This window comes from Orbicella franksi, chromosome 6 (assembly GCF_964199315.1).
Source record: "Orbicella franksi chromosome 6, jaOrbFran1.1, whole genome shotgun sequence".
Lineage (NCBI taxonomy): Eukaryota > Metazoa > Cnidaria > Anthozoa > Scleractinia > Merulinidae > Orbicella > Orbicella franksi.
In genome coordinates, this window is record NC_138150.1 from 16,437,427 (window position 1) to 16,461,655 (window position 24,229).

The 24,229-nt window shown below is 41.2% G+C and overlaps 2 protein-coding genes and 1 pseudogene across 6 annotated transcripts in view; 1 reads left to right on the forward strand and 2 right to left on the reverse strand.

The window, feature by feature from the left end:
- LOC145490998 (uncharacterized) overlaps positions 1-3,690 on the reverse strand; it is a 74,415-nt pseudogene extending 70,725 nt beyond the window's left edge. The window contains exons 1-2 of the transcript XR_014049746.1: positions 3,201-3,690; positions 3,022-3,120 (exon numbers count right to left, since the gene is read on the reverse strand). The product of XR_014049746.1 is annotated as an uncharacterized LOC145490998 (transcript). The remainder of the gene's footprint in view (positions 1-3,021; positions 3,121-3,200) is intronic.
- Positions 3,691-9,086: 5,396 nt separating this feature from the next.
- The window catches only part of LOC145490993 (uncharacterized), a 24,683-nt gene continuing 9,540 nt past the window's right edge, over positions 9,087-24,229 (reverse strand). For 2 of the 3 annotated variants that reach the window (XM_081470127.1, XM_081470126.1), the window contains exons 7-10: positions 23,314-24,090; positions 13,462-13,685; positions 12,722-12,843; positions 9,087-9,476 (exon numbers count right to left, since the gene is read on the reverse strand). In XM_081470127.1, the coding sequence (XP_081326253.1) occupies positions 9,389-9,476; positions 12,722-12,843; positions 13,462-13,685; positions 23,314-24,090 (1,211 nt within the window). In that variant the 3' untranslated portion in view covers positions 9,087-9,388. Of the gene's footprint in view, positions 9,477-9,859; positions 10,339-12,587; positions 12,844-13,461; positions 13,686-23,313; positions 24,091-24,229 lie in introns of those variants that run through there. The other variant, XR_014049745.1, reaches the window with a different exon arrangement.
- LOC145491000 (kelch-like protein 2) lies at positions 15,671-22,150 on the forward strand. 2 transcript variants are annotated; one of them, XR_014049747.1, is made up of 3 exons: positions 15,671-17,621; positions 18,238-20,001; positions 20,039-22,149. XR_014049747.1 is itself a non-coding variant. In XM_081470131.1 (2 exons), exon 1 carries the CDS (start codon positions 15,802-15,804, stop codon positions 17,578-17,580), a length of 1,779 nt encoding a protein of 592 aa, XP_081326257.1. In that variant the 5' UTR covers positions 15,671-15,801; the 3' UTR covers positions 17,581-17,621; positions 18,238-22,150. The 2 variants fall into 2 exon arrangements, 1 of the variants encoding a protein (XP_081326257.1); XM_081470131.1 differs by having other exon boundaries at positions 18,238-22,150.

The window sequence follows — 24,229 nt, forward strand, 5'->3', positions numbered from 1 at the left end:
GGGGAATGAAAGGGTGTTAAGGAGAGGTTTGGAAATTTTTTGTCGAAATTCCAAAACCTCCAAAGGGAGGCTCTCAAAACACACTGAGTTTACACAGGGGCTTGCATTATTTTACCTCCAACAATACCAATATCAAGCTGAATACATTGTACATGTATACAGTCTCAGTAATTTCTACAATGATGTCTATTAACCTTCGATCCCTATCAAGAATGCTTTTATATTATTTTAAAATAAATTATTATACTCATGACAATACATCATAACACCAGTATACAGCCCACCACCTCATTACCAGGGTCTGTTTTCTTCCCGCCCCTAAAAGTGAGAGAGAGCACCCGGAAGTGTACTAGCTCTTGTGGGCTTCTAATTCTATTTGTCATCAAAGTTTAGCAGCTGTTATTGTTATTGTTTTGGGGATAACGGCATTGCTTGTGTTGTTTGTTCTACTGTTCTGTCAACGGGTATCATGCCATTCACGTGAGACCCAGAGCACCAGGAGAGGAGAAGAGACCCTGAGAACAAGGTTGTACATCCGACATGTTTTGAATGCATTTTGAGTGTCTCTACAAATTTGCCTGGTCAGCACATTGTGCAGGTTTTCCTTAAAGAGAACAGTGGGAGGGGTTAAGGCTGGTTTTCACTGGAGTCAAAGTCAGAGTCAGATTCGTAAGAGAGGTTATGACCTGGAGAAAATAAAAAATCGAAGTCATAAGCAGACTCATGAGTTCGACAGAATCGGAGCCAGAACAATCAGATCATTTCCATGTCATTCGATTCGGCATACAACTCCATCTTTTATGATCAAGTGAAAACTAGATTGTCAGAGTACGAAGCAGAAGCAAAAGAACCAACCAATAACAAGGCCTGGAATTGGACATTGTGATTGGTTTATTTTTCCACCTCTGCTTCCAACTCCGACAATCTAGTTTTCACTGAATCATTAGCCTGCGTAGCAAGCGTTTCCGTGGGGTTTGGTAGCAAAGGAAGACCGAGGAACGGGATTTTCGGTGTTTTGTCTGCGCGGAAAATGGGGCGAGAACCAAAACAAAGAAGGAGGGGGATGGGAGAGGGGAAGGAAGGAAACCCTTGCAGACAAACCCCCGGATTTTGAAAACCTCCGTTCGCCAGCGAACGGAGCTCGTGATTGGCTGGGCTAGTCCAATATTATTGACATGTGTCGATCAAAGGTATTTTAATACCTTTGAGTGCCAGACAAAAGGGGAAGACGCGTTCGAAGCTTGGTTACAAAACGCTTTAACTTTTCTCGCTGAACGAGGCTTTAGTCATCAGCTTCGACGGTACGGTAGAAATCCTGTAATGCAATGCCGACGCTTTGGTTTTTCGAAGCCTGCACATTATTGCAGAAGCAAGTGCGACACAATTTGCAGCTGTTCCTTTAATTTTAACATCACTTTCTTGAATGCCACATGCGCCAAGGACAAGATAATAAACCACGGGACAGAAAATTAGCATTACTGCGTGGGAAAACTTAGTGATTTCGTCTGGCTTGTTACAAGGCAACATGTTGTCGTAGGTACTGCGACATTTCATTAGAAGCATTTTTGTTGACAGCATTTAGAACCTCTGGGTACAATTCTGAATGATTTGTTATAGTGTTAGCTGCGGCATGCCAGTTTTTCACATATTTGCCTTACCAAAAATTTAGTCGTCTCGTCGCGGGGAATTCTTACGAGGACATTTTATAAACAACTTTGACTTGGAGGTCACCTAGGGGAAGATTATCTTTATTCAGATACTGGTCAAGATTATCGTTCTTTCTCCTCTCAGATGTTTGAAGCCTCTCCTGCCCAAATTCCAAAGTTTGCCGAGAAGACTTTCCGTTGTTTGTTTTTGTTGCAGCGATAACAATCGAACCGATTTGCGGATCTGGCGTTTCCAGCAAACGCTTCTTTACTGGAATTGCCTTTGTGAGAGTTGACTTGCTAATTTTACTTTGTATCAATTCCTGGACGAATGAATACAGTGATCCAAGATTTCGAATCATGCGAGCACAAGGATTACTAACGCGACTGGAATACTTCTCACAGTTTAACTTTCAGGCTTGCAGTCCTTCCTTTTAGACGGATTGAGTAGCTTGATTACAAATTACCAAATTTAATTCATCGAGATTTCTCCGTTCCCACCGTGCGCTCGTTGTTTCAGACATATTTTGACAAGTAAAGTTTATTTTGGTTCAAAGTTCACTTCCGCTACGGAAGGCCAAAGATTTTATTGGTTAATTTATGACAGCCGATGACAGCACGAAATCTCAGTGTGCGCGCTCAGGCATGAAAGGCCAAATGGGCGGTTTTCAAAATCCAGGGGTTTGCCTGCAAGCGTTTCCTTCATTCCTTCCCCTCCTCCTCCCCCTTCTTTTACTTGCTCCATTTTTCGCGCTGTAATATTCTTTGCTCCCGAACACCACAGAAACGCTTGCTACGCAGGTTACTGAATCATAAGTAACAGAGTCATAAGCAGAATCGTAAGGAATGAAAACTTCTGATTCTTCCGACTCCAATTCTGTCGCGCTTATGACTTGATAGGTGTTCAAGTTCCAACTGCGTTCGTTTAATTTTCACTACATCATATCTCTCTATGCTTCTGATTACCAATCCGATTGCAACTCCGTTGCTAGTGAAAAAAAGCCTTTAATGATAAGTTGCCTTGCTACAAGGGAAGTGGGGCAGCAACTGTCACAGCAACAATTGCTGTATTTTTGGTCAAAACAGTGCTTAAAGATAGTAACCAAATGCTCCCAGGAAAACAAGATGCAGATTGCAAGGGATGTCTTTCAGTTGCTTTTCAGGAATCACACACTAATTTTTGCCCTCATCATGTGTCACGCATAAACCCTTTGTCACCTTTTTGACGTGTTAGGTTGCAAATCCAAATCGCTGTGCATATCTGTTGTGTCAAGTCATTTCCTTTTAAGCTGAGATCATTATTGTTTGCTTCCATTAGCATTGATAAGGTAAATTTATAATTTACATGAAGATTCCCCAAAACAAATCAACGTACCATGGTTTTAGCAGATTTCGACATTGCTGAACACAACATTCAGTTTCCTTTCGTCTCTGCAAGCAGAGCTTGTGTGCCTTTGTTATTTGCTCATCAAGGCTTATTAAGAATAGATGAAATACAGTTAAGGTTCATTAAATCAGAAAACTATAACCTGTGACGAAAATTATTCAACTTACATCTTGAAGACTTGACAAACATCCTCATTCTTCGTGTCTGAATTTGCCGCCTTGAAAGCCATTTTGTTTCCATGGGATAAGCCACTGACTATATTGCAGACTCAACAAAGGCCCAACATATTCGCTCGCAGCCAGGTGATCTGTGACGTCATTGCGGGGACCTGGGGAAAGAAATTTTAATGTCGTATCCCATAAACAAATGCGCGCACCAATTAAATCTGTTTTCGGATCATGGCGGCTAGTCGGCGTGATGTGAGCTCGATGTCTTAAAAATACTTCGCCATCAACGAGTGAGAAGACTTGTCACTGGGTAGCTTGTACAATGCAGTTATTGCCAAGAAGAGAAACTCTGCGTTGTTGAATGCTTTGACAACTTTTGGCGACGAGCGTTGCAGACAATCCAAAAACGTAAGCTCGATGTACTCCTGCGTTGTATGAAGTTAGCTTGTTTATTTCTTTGTTATGTACTGGACATTCGCTTTATCAACAATAAATGTTACTCGTAGTAAAGCTGTTATTGGTTTTTGGGAATGGTGTGTTTGTCTTAATTGTATTTTTTTATGTGCTGATTTTAAAGAAGTTTTGATGGAGCATTCGTTGCTCTCTCGAAGTCAGTTCCATTGTCGCGGGTGGCACAATTCTTGCGGGCATTTTGATGCGGCGACATCCAACATTTAAAGTACTTAAGTATTGTTTCTTTTGCCGGCTAATTGTTTTTATTATGGCTTTTTATTGTTTGTTTGGATGTCTTGTCGAGCTAAGGAAAATGTGCTTAACGCCGAGTCAGTAATTCGTCTTCATTGCCCATTGCAAAACTGGTAAATTTTACAAAAACAAAACGAGTTTAAACGAACATCTTCGTCTTTATCCGGAGCACAAACCGGGTAGCTTGCCAACCTCCCGGAAACGGGTTTCATTTAGACAATGCGCAGAAAAATTTCTAGACGAGAGTAATCCTTATTCAAGGAAGCAAAGGGTCAGCGAGCTGCTGAACTGTCTGAACGATGAAGAACTTGTGGATTTAGTTTTACCAAGGATTGCCAAAATTGTGTCACCCGTCGACTTTGTACCGCACGGAACTGTTGGAACTCGTCATTTGACAGGAGAAACCAGTATTAGGAGTGAAACTAACTGAGCCTCACAATTTACTAAGTACAGTTTTAACTGGTGCCCTTTGGTTGGGGAATGATGACTATGAGCCAACAAGAAATGTGGTCAAGCTTTTTACAAACAACTTAAAGAGCTAAAAACAATTTAACACCCACTGACTGGGCAAGAAATTAAAAATTATTAGATGAACATGTGGGGGATGGTAAGGAGAGGAGATTATCTACTGGCAGTTCATCTGCCAAATCCACTTATCCAATCCCAGAAGCCCCAGAGCACCAGATCCAACTGGGCAACATGAAGATCATCTGTCCAGAACCATTTTGGACAGTTTCAGATGCAGAGAGTTGCCAGAAAAAAAATTGAGACTGAACTGTGTGGAAAAGCCGCCACCAAAGAAAAGCACAGAGAGCTTGCCAAACAAAATCTTGGGAACACTGGGCATAAAAATTTGAATGGTACACCCCGTTCTAAGTACTACCCTGGTACTGCTCACCTTGGCGTTCGATCAGCTGAAACGCTATGTTTGCGAATTGCAAAAATTGCAGCAGGTAAAATGTGCTTTTTCAAACTAGTTTACACTGACAGTGATTGTATTGTGCCAGAAAAAACCCACCCAGGCACCAAAATTTTTTCTCTAGCTTTACTTTCCTTGAAACATTGGAGGTTGGGATCTGTAGGGTGGTTATGGATTTTTCCTAGAACTACACAATACGAATAACAAAAACCAAAGCATAAAGTGCCATTTTCAAAAATCGTCAAAGTACTTTTAAAATTAGGAAATAATGTGCACGTCTTTCACAAGTTTGCACCCTTTTTAGGATATTTAGAAATAAAAAGAGGGCTACCGGTACACTAAAAATCCTGCATAGTTATGAAAGCCTCTGACGTTCTTGGTTTGGAAATTACTGAAGATTCCATAGTTCTAGATGTCAAGTCACAAAAAAAGATGGAGAGGAAGATTCGCAGGCACTTGGTTACGCAGAGTTCTATCATTGAAGCAGACGTCAACCAGAAATCGAGTGGTAAATGGACAGAGCAATGTATCCTGGCTAATGACAAACCACCATACCGGATTACGGTAGGACTGATGCGTCAAAGAGAGTCAAAATTCAGCCAGTTGAAAGAGCTGCTACTAAAATTCCACTCTTGAAGCGAGCAGCCGATGGAAGCCTACAGGCAACTTACCCACCAAGTTCGCACGTCCATGGAAATCCCGAGGAAAGATATCCGATCCTGAAAGATCCGACTCTCCTCAGAGCCGGACAGCTAGCTTGTTTAGATCTGTTAACAACACTTCCACCGCAGAATAAAACTGAGTACGTCGTCAAAATGTATTCATTGATTCAATGTACGTGTAAATGCAACACTCTCCCACGGGAAAGAATCGAGCGCTGACGAAATCCGAAAGAATTATACGAGGATTTGACTCACAGAAGACATCCTAGTAAGTAAGCTTTTGACCTTTCACTTTCAGTCTAATTTAGAATAAATATCTCTCTTCCATGGAACGATTTCTAGGTCGCAAACCTTCCCGCATGGTAGCCGACCAACCGCCATGATTCGAAAACAGATTGAATTGGTGCGTGCGTTGGTTTATGGGATACGGCATTAAAATTTCTTTCCCCAGGCTCCCGCAATGACGTCACATCACCTGGAGGCGACTGGCCTAAAACGAGTCACGTGACTGAATATATCTTAGCTAAAACTGAAGAATATCCACTAGGGCTTGTTAGTCTAATCTAGGTGCACTTGAAACCTAACTTTGAGTGTGAAGGGGTGAAATGCAGTTCAAAGAAGCCGAGAAAGACCGCACACCACACTTGATAACACACTTGACCAATAGGAAATGGAAGCCAACTGAAAACGATGTGCAGCCAGCTGAGATAGGTCGAAAAATTCAAAATCATGGGATGGCTGGAGTTTGGAGGACTCCATGGAACATTCTCTTATTTGAATTTCATTTTTAGAGACAGCCTACACCATCGCTTTTTATATCATCCGGTACCAAATACGGCCTGCAAATTGCAAACAAGCTACTGTTTCAAGTTTCAACCAGATCATTTCTTTGTACCCGACCAACTCCGTTGAACATTGTACGAGTCACACGGAAATGCATTTCCCATTTGCCATTTCCCTACACGCGTTGTTGAGCCATTCTAGAGAAATGCTAAGTTAAAGCTGTTCAAATGAAAAGGAGAACCTAAATATCATTCAATTTTAAAAATTGCCTGTTTAAACTTAAGTTCAAAGGAGAGATCAGGGAGTTATAATGACTGGAGTGTTTTGTGCCACTTCTGTTGGAATGTGTTTTGTGTTCCCGTAATAACTGAAACATGTTTTTCTATTTTAAAATTGCATCTATAACCTGATTGACGTATTCTATTGAGCTAGGATGGTCGAACATTTTTGTACTTACAAGAGTAATTGTAAAATCTACCAAGTAGTATGAATAACAAGGAGCTTTTCTCTCCTTTGAGATCCAAACATTGGCATAAAGTTAAAACTTGTGGAGCTGCAGGTATTAAATCAACAGAGACGAAAAATTGTTGAACGCTATTCCTTACTTTTAAACTAACTCACTTAGCTTCTAGTGTGAAGCAAACAAATATCCAAGTGATCGATAGTCCCCAATTTTCAAGATCCCTCGTGTTTCGAAAAATGTTTGAAGGATAATAAACAAAAAAGCCCATATCTGACTTAAAAAATTTGCTCCGATATTTGTCCTCGGAAGCTCACTGGAAGCATTTAGGGCACATTTTCCTTTGAATCTCACTGTTTTCGTCGAGCTTCGCTATCAGAAAACTGTTCGCTTCTCGTCCGAGCATATCTTCGTGCCAAATAGACTCTATTGTTTGTATATATATGATCATTGTCTGACTGCGTCTAGCCTGCGAGCAAACTGTCTTAGCAGCTCTTCAAGTAGGGACTGGCTCGCCAAAAAACGAACCATAGCTTGACCAAACTATTCGCCGAAGCGAACCAAAAAGGTACGAGATATGAATATAAGCTAATATACCATTAACACATTTTACGCCCGCCAGTGATTGAAAGTTGGGGAGAAAGGGAGGATTAGAAATGGACGAAATAGTGGTGCGTTTAGTTAGTTTTTGATCTTGTGCTTCGTCCTAGTAATCTTGTCATATACTATTCAACGAGTGAACAAAGTGTTGCGTACATATTTAGTGTAATCCCGTTTTCTCGAACCTTCGTTTTTTCGAACCTCCCAATAACTTGACCAAAAGTTGTTTCCCCTCCTAAGTCAAACACAGTAAATTTACCCCTAATTTCTTGAACTAACCGATTTTTAAAACCAATTTTCGTTTCCCTTGGAGGTTGGAAAATTCGGGATTCCAAAGTAAGTATAATTTTTATCGCAGTGTGAAATCTCTTTTCATTAAGTATTGGTTGGCTTTGGCAGTGCGTATTTCGCTTTTGGCTTACCTTGGGTTTTTGATTCTGAGCAACACGAAGTCTGCATACGAGCCAAGTGGTTCATCAGGCCGGAGTTTATCCCGGTTTCTGTAGCATGAAGCGACCAGGAGTGTTTCTACTCCCCCCTGGGTGGAATGCCAGTCCATCGCAGGGTTACCCCGAGCATTAAACTCGCAGATACCTATTTATACACCTGGGTGGAGAGAAGCACTGTGAGAGTAAAGTGTCTTGCCCAAGAACACCACACACTGTCCCCGTCCAGGACTCGAACCCGGACTGCTCGCTCCGGAGTCGTGTGCACTAACCTTGAGGCCACCGCGCCTCCCACGCGTCTGGCAGTCTATTGAAAATTTTACTTCAGAGTTCTTGTGTCGTTATTTTTAATGTAACCTGCATTAACAGGCACTTTTCAGCATAGGCGCGCGGGCACCTTCGGACTTAGTGGGGCGGAGACCTTCTTGCCCTAAAAAGTATAGCAATACCCGTATGTGTGAGTGTTGAAATTGGGATGCAAACGCACTCAAATTTCGTGAAAAACAAAAACGTTCGCAAAGATAGTTATATTGAAGTTTGCATACTCAATGACCTCTATGAACAGTCTCAATCGAGTAAAATCTAAAACTTATTAAAAGAAAAAGTTCTTCCTTTCACGGCGTTCGTTCAGAGATCGGCTGATCAGCAACAGAGACATATGTGTTACAAGTTGCACCGTTTGGACGACCGTTACAGAAGTTATCCTATACTCGAGACGAGCGTCTCGACATACCATACTTGAGACGTTCAAAGAACAACATGAGGCATTGCTAGAAGTCCTTCAAGCTTTCCATGAATTCAGAAGCCACATCAATATGATGGTAAACAACATGGACGTATATACTTGAGACACACCTCCAAAGAAAAATTCAAGAAAGAAATTAAAACACCACTCGGTAAAAACATTCCAAACGGTTCTTTTCAGAGCGTCCACGAAAACAAGTCTTGGTCTTCGTTCGCTTTGATTCGTGTCCTTGTTTTGTTGAAAGAAAATTGGGAAAGGAAATAATATCCTCATCATGGATTTCCACGATAAATATTTAAGCGACTTGTCGCAAAACACCTCAGGTCACTTTACGGACTACAGACTCCCGGTCGGGCGTCTAATCACACAGAGATTCATAAAAAAGTAGAAACTTTTTTTACGAGTTTTGGAAATCACGCCAATAGCATTATTTTTTTTCGTTGCCCGAATCATGAGCGTTTTGCCCGAAAAATTAAGTAATTTCCGTAGCTGGGGGTGGGGGGGGGGGGGGGGCGCCCCCCCCGCCAGCTTGCGCACTTATGCTTTCCAGGGACAAAATCAATTGCCGCGTTGGAAGACAATGATGAGAGTTAAAGGCAATACTTCAGTCAGTATAAATAAAGTACAAAACGAACAAACAAACAAACTCTAGCACTCTTATTCGTTGCCTTTTATTTCGGTGTATTGGTACTGAGTGATAGACGAGCTATCACATTAAAACTAAGTCCTTCTGAGTCCTTCTGTGAATCAATTCCAGGACTTTGGCCGCATTGTCTCTGTACAAGGGAGCTGTTGATTGTTCTCTTGCAGGGACATGTGATTAGTCTCGTACATAGCACACTTTCTGTTCTGCTTGGAACGTTTTGCGTCAAAAGCTATCAAGGACCATGGCTGGAAAAACCTTGCCGTCGCCACAAAGAAGACCGTGCGTCACACGATACAAGGGCACAAATGTACTACAAAAAGAAAAAGAGATTGCTTTCGTTTAGTCATTCAATGTACCTGAGGGAAACTGAATGAAGATGACCCATTGTTACTCCTTATCCTGCATACACTGTATGTGACTGTTACTCTTTTCACGGTCAAAAAGAAAAGCAAACACACCCTAGATATTATTCGCTATTTTCAGGTGAGAATACAAGTCACTTGTTATAACGTTTGAGGGAAAGATAGTTTATCATAGAACAAGACTTAATTAGAATAGAAATGAAGGTAGATCCATAAACGTTAACAATACATCTTCAGAAAAAACTCTGGTAGGGGTAATTCTCTGCAAGGAAAAACATATAGTTAATACTCACCATCATGAAGAGATAAACATTTAAGGGGCAGTCCCGGCTCAGGGCGGTTTATCAAAAGTTCTTTATCAGTTGCTAATTTTCACATTATATTACAATAAATTAATGAGAAAAACGATTCTACACAGCAAAATAGAGCAAGTATTTTTTGGATAAGTACAGATTACAAGGACGGAAGTGAATTACAGTTATCAAAATTTGATTTGGTAACAGAATATCAAGAAATCCAAATGGACATTTCAATTGGCGAAATTTTGAATTTTTTCACCATCATTTTCTTAGTTGGTATTTCTTTTATTTTCACCAATTTTCGGGTTTTCTCGGGCAAGACATTTTACTCTCACAGTGCCTCTCAGTCTCCACCCAGGTGCATTAATGGGTACCGGCGAATTCAAAACTGCGATGGACTAGCCTTCCATGCAGGGGTGAGTAGAAATACTCCTAGCCGGTCGCTTCATGCTCTCTGAACCAAAGATAAGTGTCAGCCTGATGATGAACTAGGCCTGAACACAGACTTTACCTTTTACATATTGGAATAAAAACGTTCTCTGGTTAAAAATATATTAAAAACATAAGCTTTCGGCTATCAGTCTATAGCCTTTAACGAATGAAAAATGTGGCGCGCAAGCGAAAATATATACGAATGGGGTGCGAAAAATTGAGAATAAAAACAAGCGTGAAAAAAGCCAGAAGATAAAAATGTAAATGAGGCCTGATTACAATAAAATAGAATATTGCCTAGGCAACGGTTTTGAGTTGTTATCCGCGTCGACGGTTTTTGCTGTGTGCCAAGATTCTAGTGTTTTTCGAACGCGGTAATTGCCTTTGTCAATGACACAAGCATTGTCGAAATCAATGGAGTGATTGTTTTGCCACGCATGGTTGGCAACATTAGAGCCATTTGAATAGTTCTTCAAGTTTCGTTGATGTTCCTTTTTTCGGGTTTGCAAGCATCTTCCGGTTTCTCCTATGTAATTCCAAGGGCAGTCTTTACATGGAATTTTGTAAACAACATAACATTGAAAATCTGAGGGTTGTCTGAACTTTGGTGACGGGAATTCTTGTTGAAGGGTTTTAAGTGGTTTGTTGACAACTCGGATATCATTTTTGCGGAGTAATCTTGTGAGGGGCTCGGTAAGGCCGCTGATGTAAGGAAGACATGCAAAACCCTGGTACGTATTAGATGGATCAGCCCATTTGAAGAACATAGAAACCAGTTCTTCTGGTGGAGGAACTGTAGATGGGGGTGGCTTCTTATTGAGGATGTTAGAAATAACAGCCGGTGGGTAACCATTAGCTTCTAACGCGGCCCTAACATGATTGGTTTCGCGTGTTTTTCCTTCAAAGCTGCTAGGGAGGTTGGATGCCCGGAACAGGAGGGTCGAGGCCGTGCTGATTTTGTGTTCTTTTGCATGATGGGAAGAGAAATCCAATCATCATGACATCATTTCTCTACTGGATTTCACTCTTTCAAACAATTATTTTGTCTATAATAACTGCATATACAAACAGATCCACGGCTGTACAATGGGAAGTCCAGTTACCCCATTGTTGCTAACCTCTGTATGGAAGTGATCGAGGATTTAGCTATCAGTACCTCACTAGTCCCACCAACGGTTTGGAAACGATATGTTGACGACAGCTTTGTGATTATCAAGAAGGACGCCGTTTCTTCCTTCCACGATACTCTTAACGCCTGTGACCCCAAAATTTCTTTCACAATCGAACTTGAAAAACAACGGCCAAATTGCCTTCTTAGACACCTTGGTTTCCAGAAGAAATGGAGTTGCCTTTATTGATATATTTCGGAAGCCAACCCATACTGACCGTTATTTGGATTTCTCTTCCCATCATGCAAAAGAACACAAAATCAGCACGGCCTCGACCCTCCTGTTCCGGGCATCCAACCTCCCTAGCAGCTTTGAAGGAAAAACACGCGAAACCAATCATGTTAGGGCCGCGTTAGAAGCTAATGGTTACCCACCGGCTGTTATTTCTAACATCCTCAATAAGAAGCCACCCCCATCTACAGTTCCTCCACCAGAAGAACTGGTTTCTATGTTCTTCAAATGGGCTGATCCATCTAATACGTACCAGGGTTTCGCATGTCTTCCTTACATCAGCGGCCTTACCGAGCCCCTCACAAGATTACTCCGCAAAAATGATATCCGAGTTGTCAACAAACCACTTAAAACCCTTCAACAAGAATTCCCGTCACCAAAGTTCAGACAACCCTCAGCTTTTCAATGTTATGTTGTTTACAAAATTCCACGTAAAGACTGCCCTTGGAATTACATAGGAGAAACCGGAAGATGCTTCCAAACCCGAAAAAAGGAACATCAACGAAACTTGAAGAACTATTCAAATGGCTCTAATGTTGCCAACCATGCGTGGCAAAACAATCACTCCATTGATTTCGACAATGCTTGTGTCATTGACAAAGGCAATTACCGCGTTCGAAAAACACTAGAATCTTGGCACACAGCAAAAACCGTCGACGCGGATAACAACTCAAAACCGTTGCCTAGGCAATATTCTATTTTATTGTAATCAGGCCTCATTTACATTTTTATCTTCTGGCTTTTTTCACGCTTGTTTTTATTCTCAATTTTTCGCACCCCATTCGTATATATTTTCGCTTGCGCGCCACATTTTTCATTCGTTAAAGGCTATAGACTGATAGCCGAAAGCTTATGTTTTTAATATATTTTTAACCAGAGAACGTTTTTATTCCAATATGTCTCATCCTGGTTACAGTTCTATTTTTACCTTTTACGTTTGGCCGTACCTGATCATTTAGTGTGTGACAGGAAAAATCTTAGTGATGTTATGATACACACAAACAAATGTTTGTTTTGACCGATACACCCCAAGTTCAGGATGTTGTTTTTTAAAAATCTGACCTGTCCAATGGATCCATCTTCTCTAACAGAGGTAGCAGCTTTTCACCGCCGAGCTGTTTCACGTGCAACTGAAGACTGAGCAGCTGAACCTCATGATGGAGTCTAACAAGCTCGTGAAGCTCCTACACAAATAAGAAAACAAACAAAACGAGTAGTCAGCACAAGTTGTGTTCTTGGTATCACTTTCAAATCAGTCTGAAGAGACAGACCTCTCTTTGCGAACCAATTTTTTTGTTGTTGGTTAAAATCTCTTCTCTACAAAAAGGAGCTACATAAAGTTACTCAACAAATAGAGAATTTTAACAATCACTAATTTTAAGCGTGACCAAAAATAGTTATCGGTGCGTATAAAACAAGGGTTTGCATTTCCTCGAATAACACCCACGAATAACTTTTAAAGCATTAGAATAGGACGATTATTCGGGGGGAAGGGAATTATTTCAAATATAGTTCAGTGGAAGAAGTACAAAGTACATTTGAGATATGACGAGTTCCTGCAACTGAGGAATAGCCTGCACGAAAGAAAGCAGGAGAGGGCTGGTTTATTCAAAGACAGTAAACACAGCATTGGTAACTTTGATGATTTGATTTGATAAATCAAACACACACACAACACAAAAGATAGTAAATTAAGGCGATGTCGCGCAAGATAGGGAGGGGGGAGGGCTTATTGGAGGGACCAAGCGCTAAGAGGGCAAGTAATACTGGGAAATGCGCTATTTTTCTAAATCCAGCCCTACCTTGACAGAGGAGTAAGTGAAATCTGTAGTACCATATTGCTTGTGAAATTCCTGGAATAATTCACCACTTGAGTAGTCGTCAATTTCATCAGGCAACCAGCGAGAGAGAAGAACACAACCTTTACTCTGCTCTTTCTGAGCACTAGAGTTGATTTCCCGCGGGAGATCCCGATCGAACACATTGCAGTTCCCGCAAGGACAGCACGTTGTGCGTTGTTCCTCCACTGATGGAGAAGAAAAAAGGGAAGAGAACTACTGGCTTAATATTTACAGCAATAGTTTCTGGACGCTAAATATTTACAATTCAAGGGAAATCAGCATGAGAAATATTAGTTGTCCCAAGCCCTCAACCCAAGCCCCTAGACTTGGGTCCAAATAGTTAAAAGTGATCAGAATGTAACTTCTCTCATCAATATTGATACAAACTCAAGCATTAAGCGCTAGAGAATAAAGAATCTCATCATCAAGGCGGATTTTCTTGATCATGGTCAGTTCTCCCAACAAGTATTAAAGGAAATGTAAGAGGATCAACATATACAGGCAAAAACTAACGATAGATAGACGTTTCGGCGACATCTTGGCGCCATTGTCAAGGGAAACTAATTAAATATGCGATTTCAAGAGTAACTAAGAGTTCAGAGTTTCTAATTTGCATAAGTTAGACAAAGACTTTAGCGTGAACTGAGTCTGATTGTACATTTAAACACGGTCGTAATTGTTTAATGAGTAACATCTCATTAATGAGACAATCAAACTTGTTGTGGCATTTTTTCAACACGCTAAAACAATTGCGAAGGTCATCCGGAATCCTGCCTGCGTGTCTATTATCATAGTGATTGCGTACTGACGAGGTCTTGCTTCTATGTCCATCAACGCGTACGAACAGATGGCCACGGGTGTAACCGACATAACCAGCATCGCACTGGTCACACTTGAAGTTATACACAACGCATTGACCTCGTCAGTACGCAATCACTATGATAATAGACACGCAGGCAGGATTCCGGATGACCTTCACAATTGTTTTAGCGTGTTGAAAAAATGCCACAACAAGTTTGATTGTCTCATTAATGAGATGTTACTCATTAAACAATTACGACCGTGTTTAAATGTACAATCAGACTCAGTTCGCGCTAAAGTCTTTGTCTAACTTATGCAAATTAGAAACTCTGAACTCTTAGTTACTCTTGAAATCGCATATTTAATTAGTTTCCCTTGACAATGGCGCCAAGATGCCGCCGAAACGTCTATCTATCGTTAGTTTTTGCCTGTATATGTAAGAGGATCAGTTTGAAGAATTTGTATGTTGACATCAAGGCTTTAAGTCCTGTCTTCCCATTCTACAAATGCTCTTTCAAAAACACTGAAAAAAAAATCGTCTCTCTTTTTCCCTTGAATACCACGGAAAAGTGAACTAGCAGTTCCAGCCCTCTCAGGCTCTGTCTGAGTCACTCAACATAAGCGTTGCGTGACAAAAACAGATTGTGTTACAAGGAGTTCCTCGCGCGATCGCGTGTATAAAGTCAAGTCTTATTACTGTAAAGTAGGAAAGACAGACGCAGGAAATAAACCTTGATGAATTTTCGACAGCTCGAGCCTTTTATCCGGAACTTTTTAGCTAACCAAAACCATGGTATAATGCAAGAGTTTTAAAAATGGTCAAAAATTGCAGCCTCCAACGCTGCAGTGTGGCTAAAAAAATGGAGATAAACGAAAATGGAGAAAAGAATGCATGGCGTAAGGATGAGGCTGTGATGAAAAAACCGGCACGACAACTTCAACCATTATCCACGTGTGCTTGATAAACTCGAAGTGGGAGCGATGCATACCTTTTTGGCAGCCCAGCTCGCGTTATTGTGGGCGGCTGCCGTTTCGTTTGATGCCTACTGCTGTGAGATTTGCTTCATAGGGCACTAGGTTATAAACAATTTCATTTTCTATGCAAATATTCCATCGTGTTCCAGAAAGAACTTTTCAATTTCGCACCGTAACAGACAAGGATGAGGGCAAAACAAACAAATTTCCGACTGAACAACCAGCGTGTATCTAACAGTAGCATCATCCAATAAAAACAACATTTGCAGACTGGATAGCAGCTGAACGTTTTTATCTCTAAAGCGTTCTAAAAACATCACTTCACATAAAAGCAATTAACCCAAATTGACTAAACCAGTAAATATTACGAAAAAATTCAAAATTAAGTCTGCAATACTATGGATAGCAACCAATTAAAACTAAAGAATGTGCAATGTTCTGACATGAAGCTTAGTGACCTCCCACGAGGGAAGTACTCGACCAACGACGAACCAGCGACGCGTAGAATAATCTTTGTCAAGAAAGATGGCCGAAAGTACATTGGTAGAGCCCGTTTATCCAGCAAACAGCCCCTATTGCTGGGATATGATGCAAACACTTGACAAAATCCGCAGAGAAAATTTATTGTCAGACGTTACACTAAATGTGGAAGGGCAAACCTTCGTCGCACATCGATGTGTTTTGGCCGCCAGCAGCAACTTCTTTTACAGTTTATTCACCAGCGACATGAAAGAGAAGTCGGCTTCGATCGTAAGCCTCGAAGGAATTCCAGTTATGGTCATGGATCAACTTCTATCTTACCTTTACACGGGCGAGATTAAAGTAAGCGAAGCGAACGCCGAAGATCTCATTGCATCCGCGAACTACTTGCTTCTACCCCGACTCAAGAACATTGCTTGCAAATTTATCGAACGACAGATGTCTGCCTCAAACTGCATCTTCAATTATCTGTTTGCCGAGAAATACGAATGCAAGGAATTGCAAAACTACGCTGGTGAATTAATCAAGCAGAACTTCGCGACAGTCGGCAAATCGAAGGAATTTTCGCAACTTTCCTGCGATCACATTAAGGATTTAATTTCTAGCGACGACATCGTGATCCGAGCCGAGGAAGACATCTTTGAAATAATCGTGGAATGGATCGGGCAAAATCAAGAGGAGAGGGAACGATATTTCGCAGACTTGTTTGGTCACGTTCGACTGAGCACGATATCACAGCATTATTTATACACAAAACTGATGAGCCACGAGCTGGTGCAGGGAGATGGTGAATGTAGACAAATATTGATGGACGAGATGCGCTGGCGAGCCTTGTACGCAGGACAGGAAATCTCTCCACAAAGACCAAGAACCTGTCTACAGACACATGAAGATGCTATCATCACATGTGGTGGGCTGTCTCCAGATGGACTTGTCCGCAACCTCACTCTCTGTTATGTACCAGCTGCAAAAACCTGGTACCAGTTAGCCCCTATGCTTACCAGGCGGTGTCGACATGGTTTTGCAGCCTGCCAAGGCTTTGTTTACGCCGTTGGCGGTAAAGGAGAAGACTCCTTCCATTCTAGTGTGGAGCGATATGACCCACGTACCAATACCTGGAACTATGTAGCACCACTGCCCAAAAAAGTCAAGTTAGTGGGTACAGCCACCTTACAAGGGTCTCTCTACATTGCAGGTGGTATTGAATTTACCACTGAGCAGGGACGAAGACGCTGTGACACTGTACAGAGGTACAACCCTTCAACAAATTCTTGGAGTTTGGTTGCGCCACTCAGCAGTCGCAGGTCCTCAGTTTGCCTTGTGACAGACGCACACTATTTATATTCCATCGGTGGTCTTGGTGATGATGATTTCCTATCTGCTGTTGAGCGCTATGACCCTAAGTTAAACACCTGGACACAAATGGCCCCCATGAGTGAAAAGCGTGGTTGTGCTTGTGGAGTATCCCTTGAAAAGAAGATCTATGTCTTGGGTGGTACTGTTGATGCATTTTCCAGACATGCCAGTGTGAGTTGCGAGGTTTATGACATAACTCTGAATGAATGGCATTCTATTGCTTCCATGAATGTTCCAAGATTTCATGCCAGTGCAGTGCTCCTGCGAGATCAGATTTATGTGTTTGGCGGAATTGGAAGTGAGAGTGTCGACCGTCATAATTCTCGAATGGTGGAGTGTTATGATGTGCAGAGGAATCAGTGGGTTGCGGCACATTCAATGCCATATGAGGAGACATACTTCAGAGGGTGCCCAATCAGCATTTTTAAAGACTTACTACACTCTTTAAACAAAGTTACAATTCCTTAGCAGAGACACTTTTGCAAAGCCATCATTATAAATATCTACCGGTAAGTACATTATAGTAAGGTTGAATAAGTTATTATTTCTTATGTTTGTCTCTTAGGTAAATTAAATATCTAATGTGTAACTTTTATGAAAAAATGCTAATTCAGATTTTGATTTTCTTTACTTTGGATCAAGAAGATGCGATTGTCAATATCAATTACTTAGCTTATTTTAATAAATGTGAGCTTATTTATTTTATCATGATATCTAGCAACAGAAATTATGGATATAGTATCTAAACAAGTCTTGATTATGAAACTACAGCATGCCACTTGGCAGTAGAGATCATGCCATTAAGGGGTACCAGGTCTGAAAACAAGTACGGGTGGTAGTGTTGCTGCCCCCTGTTTCCCCCCCCCCCTCCCCCGCCATTCCCCCCGTCCCTCGGGGCATCAAATAGAATAAGTCAGAAGTGTTACAAATTGAGTTGTATTTTATTCAGACATTTTAGTTCTCCCTGGTGGGGAGAGTTTGGCCAGAAGAAATGCTGACTTAAACCACTTTCACTACTACCTGTAACATTGTAATACAAGACTATGCATAACATGTTTAAATGTATATTGTACAAACCTTAATCCTACAAAGAGTATTATGACATTTCATTTCCTTATTTTCTAGTTATCAACTGTTTGCAATAGCGGCTGTCAAAAGTTCAAAGTTCTATTTTGAATTCCTTTATCAGCCTGGAACAGTCAACTGTGTCTGTAGAGAGAAAACAAAGAAAAGCATTTAATTGTTATATTACCGGATCAAGATAGGTTGGGTGAAAATTAAAACTGTCTTAAATCTCGCATTGAATACAAACTGGTAGATAAATACATTTATTTAAAGATAGCGAATCCACTCAAGGTTAAAATTGTTTGTGTTTTATGTACTGAACTTAGATGATGTACTTATAAATGGCAAGTACTACTAAAATACAAATAATGTTTATTAAATACAAGGACAAGAAATAAATTGTCAGTGATTAGCGGTTAGAGTTTCAGCTGTAAACCGTTAGTACAAGGAGACTATCATTCTGATGCTCTGGTTTTAATACATGTTCATTAAACTTCATCTGGTCACATTAAAACGATTTATTTGCGTTTTAGTCATGCGCTTTGCGGCGTAGTTGATACGTGGAACGTGTCCGTACTATAAACAAAAGCAGACTGTCGCGCCAGCTACCATACAAAACGGTTAGCAATAAATTTTTTCCGCCAACAGAAATCACGTTTATGTTAATACATGCGCGAGTAAAGTACTGGCCTGCGAACGAAGACGACAGCCGAAAATATGTCTGCGTTCGCAGGCTAGTAAAATACGAACACGTAAAACAAAACAACACCACGACACTTGACCCTTGCAGGCGCTAGAAACAGAATTTGTTTCTTTGGTGTAAACTGATAACCTTCGAAGGTGGTGGGATTTCGCGCGCGGGTGCTTTTGTTTTGACGGCGAAGCCGAGTGTGACGCGAGTTGGCAAAGCCGAGGGGATTGGTGATGGGTCGAGTTGAATTCGAATTCCCTCGCGGTGACGTGAGAATACAATGGTGGTTCGACCCCCAAAAATCACTCGCACACGGATTCCGCCAGCTACACAAGCTCGAAAAGAACAATGTTCTACAGTCAATTTCGGCGTCATTAATTGTTTGATTTTGACAAAAACTGCAACAAAGTGGTCCAAAAATTATCAGGATGCAATGAAACGTCCGAAATTCTATTGTACAGTCAGGGTCCAACCAAACCAGAAGTGTGTTCCACGGTTGATTTCCTTATTCGCGGGACTGGTCCCGCAACGTGGAGCGAGGGAACCCGAAACAACATTTTTAGTAGCAATGTTTCGTAAAGTTTCTAGTGTTAACAGAATGTGCGGCGCGATAAATTGGAACGACCGGGAAAGCAAAGCTAGTTCTTGTTTAAAAGGGTATAAAAAATAACAGAGAAAGTAAAATCTTACGGTGCCGCGAGGATTCAAGTCAAATTTGAGAAAGACATGCGGCGAAGAGCAGCGGCGGCGCTGCAGAGCAGTAGAGCAGCGCAGAGATCTACGCCGGAGACGCCGGAGAGACAGGTTCGACAAATCGAGCCAATTCAAAACTTTTAGTCAATAATTCTCACTTCGATTCTTTTCAAATGAATTTCAAACTCACCCACTTGGTGCAGTTATCTATACCGCTCATCGTGTTCTGTAGGCAACTTGTTAGATTTGTCCCCCACTCCAGTCTTTTCCAGCGCTGCTCCTTTCTTCTCCCACAACTTCAACAAAACCACTGCAACTATTCCACCGATCACTGCACCAAACAATGCACTGCTCCAAAATTCGTCAAAACGAAACATTCTGCTCGTTTGTCCAGATCAAGCACAAATCGCACTACACACTGCTTAAGAGAATTGGAAAGTGTCGTTGTATTTCTAGACGGATGTCTTAAAAAGGTAGATTGACAGAAACAAAATCAGCCAAAAGTATCAGCCAATCAGACAAGAGTCCCATTGCGGGAAACGCATACCTCGCAGTAAAAAATTCAAAACATGCCACTCGAGTTTGTTATTTTGATTGTTGATATGACAAACATGACATGCTTGACAGTCTGCACAAACGTGAGTCCATCAAACTCACTGTAGGAATTCCTGTCTCTTTGACAACCTCTAAGAAAAGCATTTGTCCAAAAGACATCTTTGAAACTCATCACAAGTTGAAGTGAATATTCTACTGCCATCTCTATACACTCTCTAATGCTGTATCAAGAAACAATACAACTGAAAATTTAGTTCCGAGTAGAGGACATTGCTCGCTCTACTGAACACTAATAGTGCACAGATTAAAGTCAAGAGTGGCACGAGTCGATGACCCGTAGTCAGGAAATTACGTTGCTTTTCCTTATTTCTAGTTGACTAAGACGTGGAAGACTTTTATAAAGATTGACTCGCAAACAGATTGGATAGACCTGAACAGAGTTATTGAACAAACGAACCGATGTTTTGGAAAAGAACTGATCACACATTCGCAACCACCACCCAACAAGACAGACCGGATCATGTAACGTGAAAGTTCTGAGCAAAGGCTTGGCGGGCCGTGGATCGAGACTACAGAAACCTAATTCAGGTTCAAAAGACGAATGGAGAAGAAAAGTTCACATTTGTCCGCGACAAACGACATCGTACTGGAATCGAACGGCCGATAACTGACTTGCTTTGAAGTTGACGCAATAGCGGTAATTAGTATATACCAAACAAGTGAATAGCACTTTTCGCGCACACTGATTGGCTAGCTCGGAGGTGCTTAGCCAAGCACTATTCACCTCCGAGCAGCCGAAGAGAAACAAAATGGCTTCCCGTTTCAAATAAAGTTACTCTTAAACAAATAAAGTTACTCTTTGGTCCGCTACTTATTCAGCTTGTGTGGTATATACTAAAACAATTATTCACCTCAGTGTCGGTGAAAGTGGTGGATACTTGCCGAGGCGCGAAACGGCGAGGTAAATATCCACCACTATTCACCTCCACTTCGGTGAATAATTGTTAACTATATTTGTTCGCATGTTAGTGAAGTTACTTCTTGTTTCTGCAGCATTGTTGGAATTCTTCTCACAGAAAATGTTTTCAATCCCACGTTTTACACCATTTATAGGCTTCTAATGTAGTTATTATAGATATGCAAATTGCACGTCGTCGAGTGAGATGCGAGTAAAAAGACTACTAACCAAACTGCGCATGTAAAGCGCCCGATTCTTCAGCGAGATATCGAAACGCTTTAGCCAATGGAATGCAACACCGTTATGTCATATTTCGGGGATTCCCCTGGCTGACTTCATTTGCATAATGGCGGCCGTCACGCGATCCTGGCGTTTCTTTCTTATTCGAACACCACGAGTCATTGTTATTTCACTGTTTTACATCACTGCACATAAAATGTAGTTTCACAATTGAAAGCTAACACAGCTCTGATTCGTTCGCGTCATTCTTGTATTCACACGATAGTGCTCTCTTCCTGTCTCTTTATCGTTCCTATTTCGCGCTCAGCCATTTTTTTTTTTTTTGGCAGTGAGAAACAACACTAAATCGCAGGTTACGTCCTTCCACGTTTCAAACCATTCCACCAATGCGTGACATAGAACGCCTTCCACAAAGGCTGCCGTAGGAATATATGGAGAGCTTTGGGCTTCATCGGTCACGACCTCTGCTCGAGGATGAGGTGGTGATTGGTGGATAGAATGAATAGAATAGTGATAGAATTTTGATAAATTACACAGCGCTGTCGGGAAAGTTTTAGAAGCTGAAAATTTTACTGCTACGAAAAACATATTCCTGCTAAGAATTAACTCTAAGCACGAAATAGCACCTAGGGCAATTTCGGATTATTTACAACGAAAACGAATATGCTGTTTGCTGTACAAATTTATGTACATGCTAAAAGTATTCTACTCACAATTTAGCCTGAGGGGCTACTGACATGTGAAAGCATCCGGAAACGTTAACAAATTTTATTAAAACTGACAATGTACTACGGTCAATTTTGGCGTCATGAATTCTGTTTGATTTAGAGCGACACTACTAAAAAAAGTGGCCCAAAAAATATCAGGCTGCACTGAAACGTCAGAAATTTTATGGTACAGTCAAAACCCAACCAAACCAGACTGAAGTGTGCGCCACGGTTTATTAACTTGTTCGCGGGACTGGTCCCGCAACGTGGAGCGCGGGATCCCGAAACTTAACATCTTTTAACACACATCGAGAAATAAACATTGTCATAACAAAATGAGTCGCACGTCAAATTGAAACGAATGGGAAAGCAAAGCTAGATCATAAAAAAAAGTAAAACGTAACGGAGAAAGTAAAATCTTACGGTGCCGCGAGGATTCTGTTAAATTTGAGAGACTTGCATGAGAAACAGGTTCTATAAATCGAGTCTAATAAATAACTTTTACTATCAATAATTCACACTTCAATTTTTTTCAAATTAATTTCAAACTCACCCTCCTGCTGCACTTATCAAAACCGCTCATCATGTTCTGTTGGTCGCTTGTTAGATCTTTTCCCAGCCAGTCTTTCCCAGTACTGCTCCTTTCTTCTCCCACAACTTCAACAACACCATTGTAGTTATTCCACCGATCACTACACTAAACATCGCATCTTTCCAAAATTCTTCAGAGGAAAACATTCTGTTCGTTTGCCCAGATCAAGCGCAAATCACACCGCACACTTGTAGCGAATCCTTGCATTCAGTATTGCTCGCCAGTATATACGTATCACAAACAAATTGAGGCACAAGGAGGAGCTGAATTACCGCTAGCCAATAGCGAACCAGGCGGTTTTCACGCCCCCAGTTTTACTAGCCAATCCCGGGTGGCCATAAGCTGACAGGCGGCCTAAGTTCACGAGTTTACAAACCGTAACAGTCGTCAGTCAGCAAAGGACATTACTCGCTTTACTGAGCACTTAAAAATAAACAATACTTTGAAACGAAGATCAAAGTATTGTTCACGTGAATTTAACAAATCGAATGTGATTTAGCGTGGTCTGTACTCTTATCGACAACGAGTACGCGTCATCACATTTCTCATTACAATGTCAATATATTATCAAACAAACAGGTGACGAGAATAAAGAAATTCATTAACTTGGCACATTGCCTTAATGTACTTCAATATTCTCCCCACTAATATTAAGACATTAGTATGGCAAATAGCTGAGAGAATTCAATATTTCACTTACCTTGCAGTAGCTGTTGTGTCCTTCTTTGCAGTTCGCTAAATTTACTGAGCACAATTTGCCAGTGTCTGTAACATTTGTAAACTTCCTGCCACGAGGAATCATCCTTCAGATTATAACTTCGAGTAACAACAGCATTGGTAAGCATTGCCAGTTTTTCATGATCTTCAAGTAGTCCGTTAGCTTTGTCCTGGGTTTTGCTGTGAGTAGAAACATTCCCCATATCAAACTCTGCTTCAAGACGCTCAACAAAATGTTTACATGGCCAAGGCTTGTCGTCCTTTTCCAAGATCTTTCTCAGTTCAGAATACAGCCTTGTACTTGTTGACTTCAGCTTACGGTATTTAGCAGGTAATGTTAACTCTGCGTTTTCAGCGAAAGGGTCAAGCCAGTCTTCTTTCCCCGCTTGGAAAACTCGTTCGTCTGATTTAGACTGGTGATCCAGCTTACCCAACACAGAGGACTGGCCTGGTCTCCCTGTGACACTTTGCGGCTTACCGAAATCATTATTGAGTGCCGACTGCTTCATATTATCGACTTGTAATTTCCTCCCTCGGGATTCTCTAGAACACTCGGTAGATTCGTTCACATTGTCAGTCTTCTCAGAGACTCGTGAATCTTTCTCTGACGACAAAGCAATTTGTAAATCATGATGTGATTCTGGCTCAGAATGAGTTCTTGTGTTGCTGTCCTCTTCTGCAAGATTTAAATTCTCAGCTGCTGCTAACCTTTGTGTAGCCTTGTCAGTGGGTCCTGCTTCAATCCTTGAAGAAATATGTCCTGAAAAACACAGTTAAACTTCACATTAAATGCCCGGGGATACTCTACAAACTGTTACACAAGTAAGCTCTGCCCCAAGGTCCAACCCCTCACCCTTTTGTATACCATTTTGAAAGAAAATGCACCCCTTTTGTATACC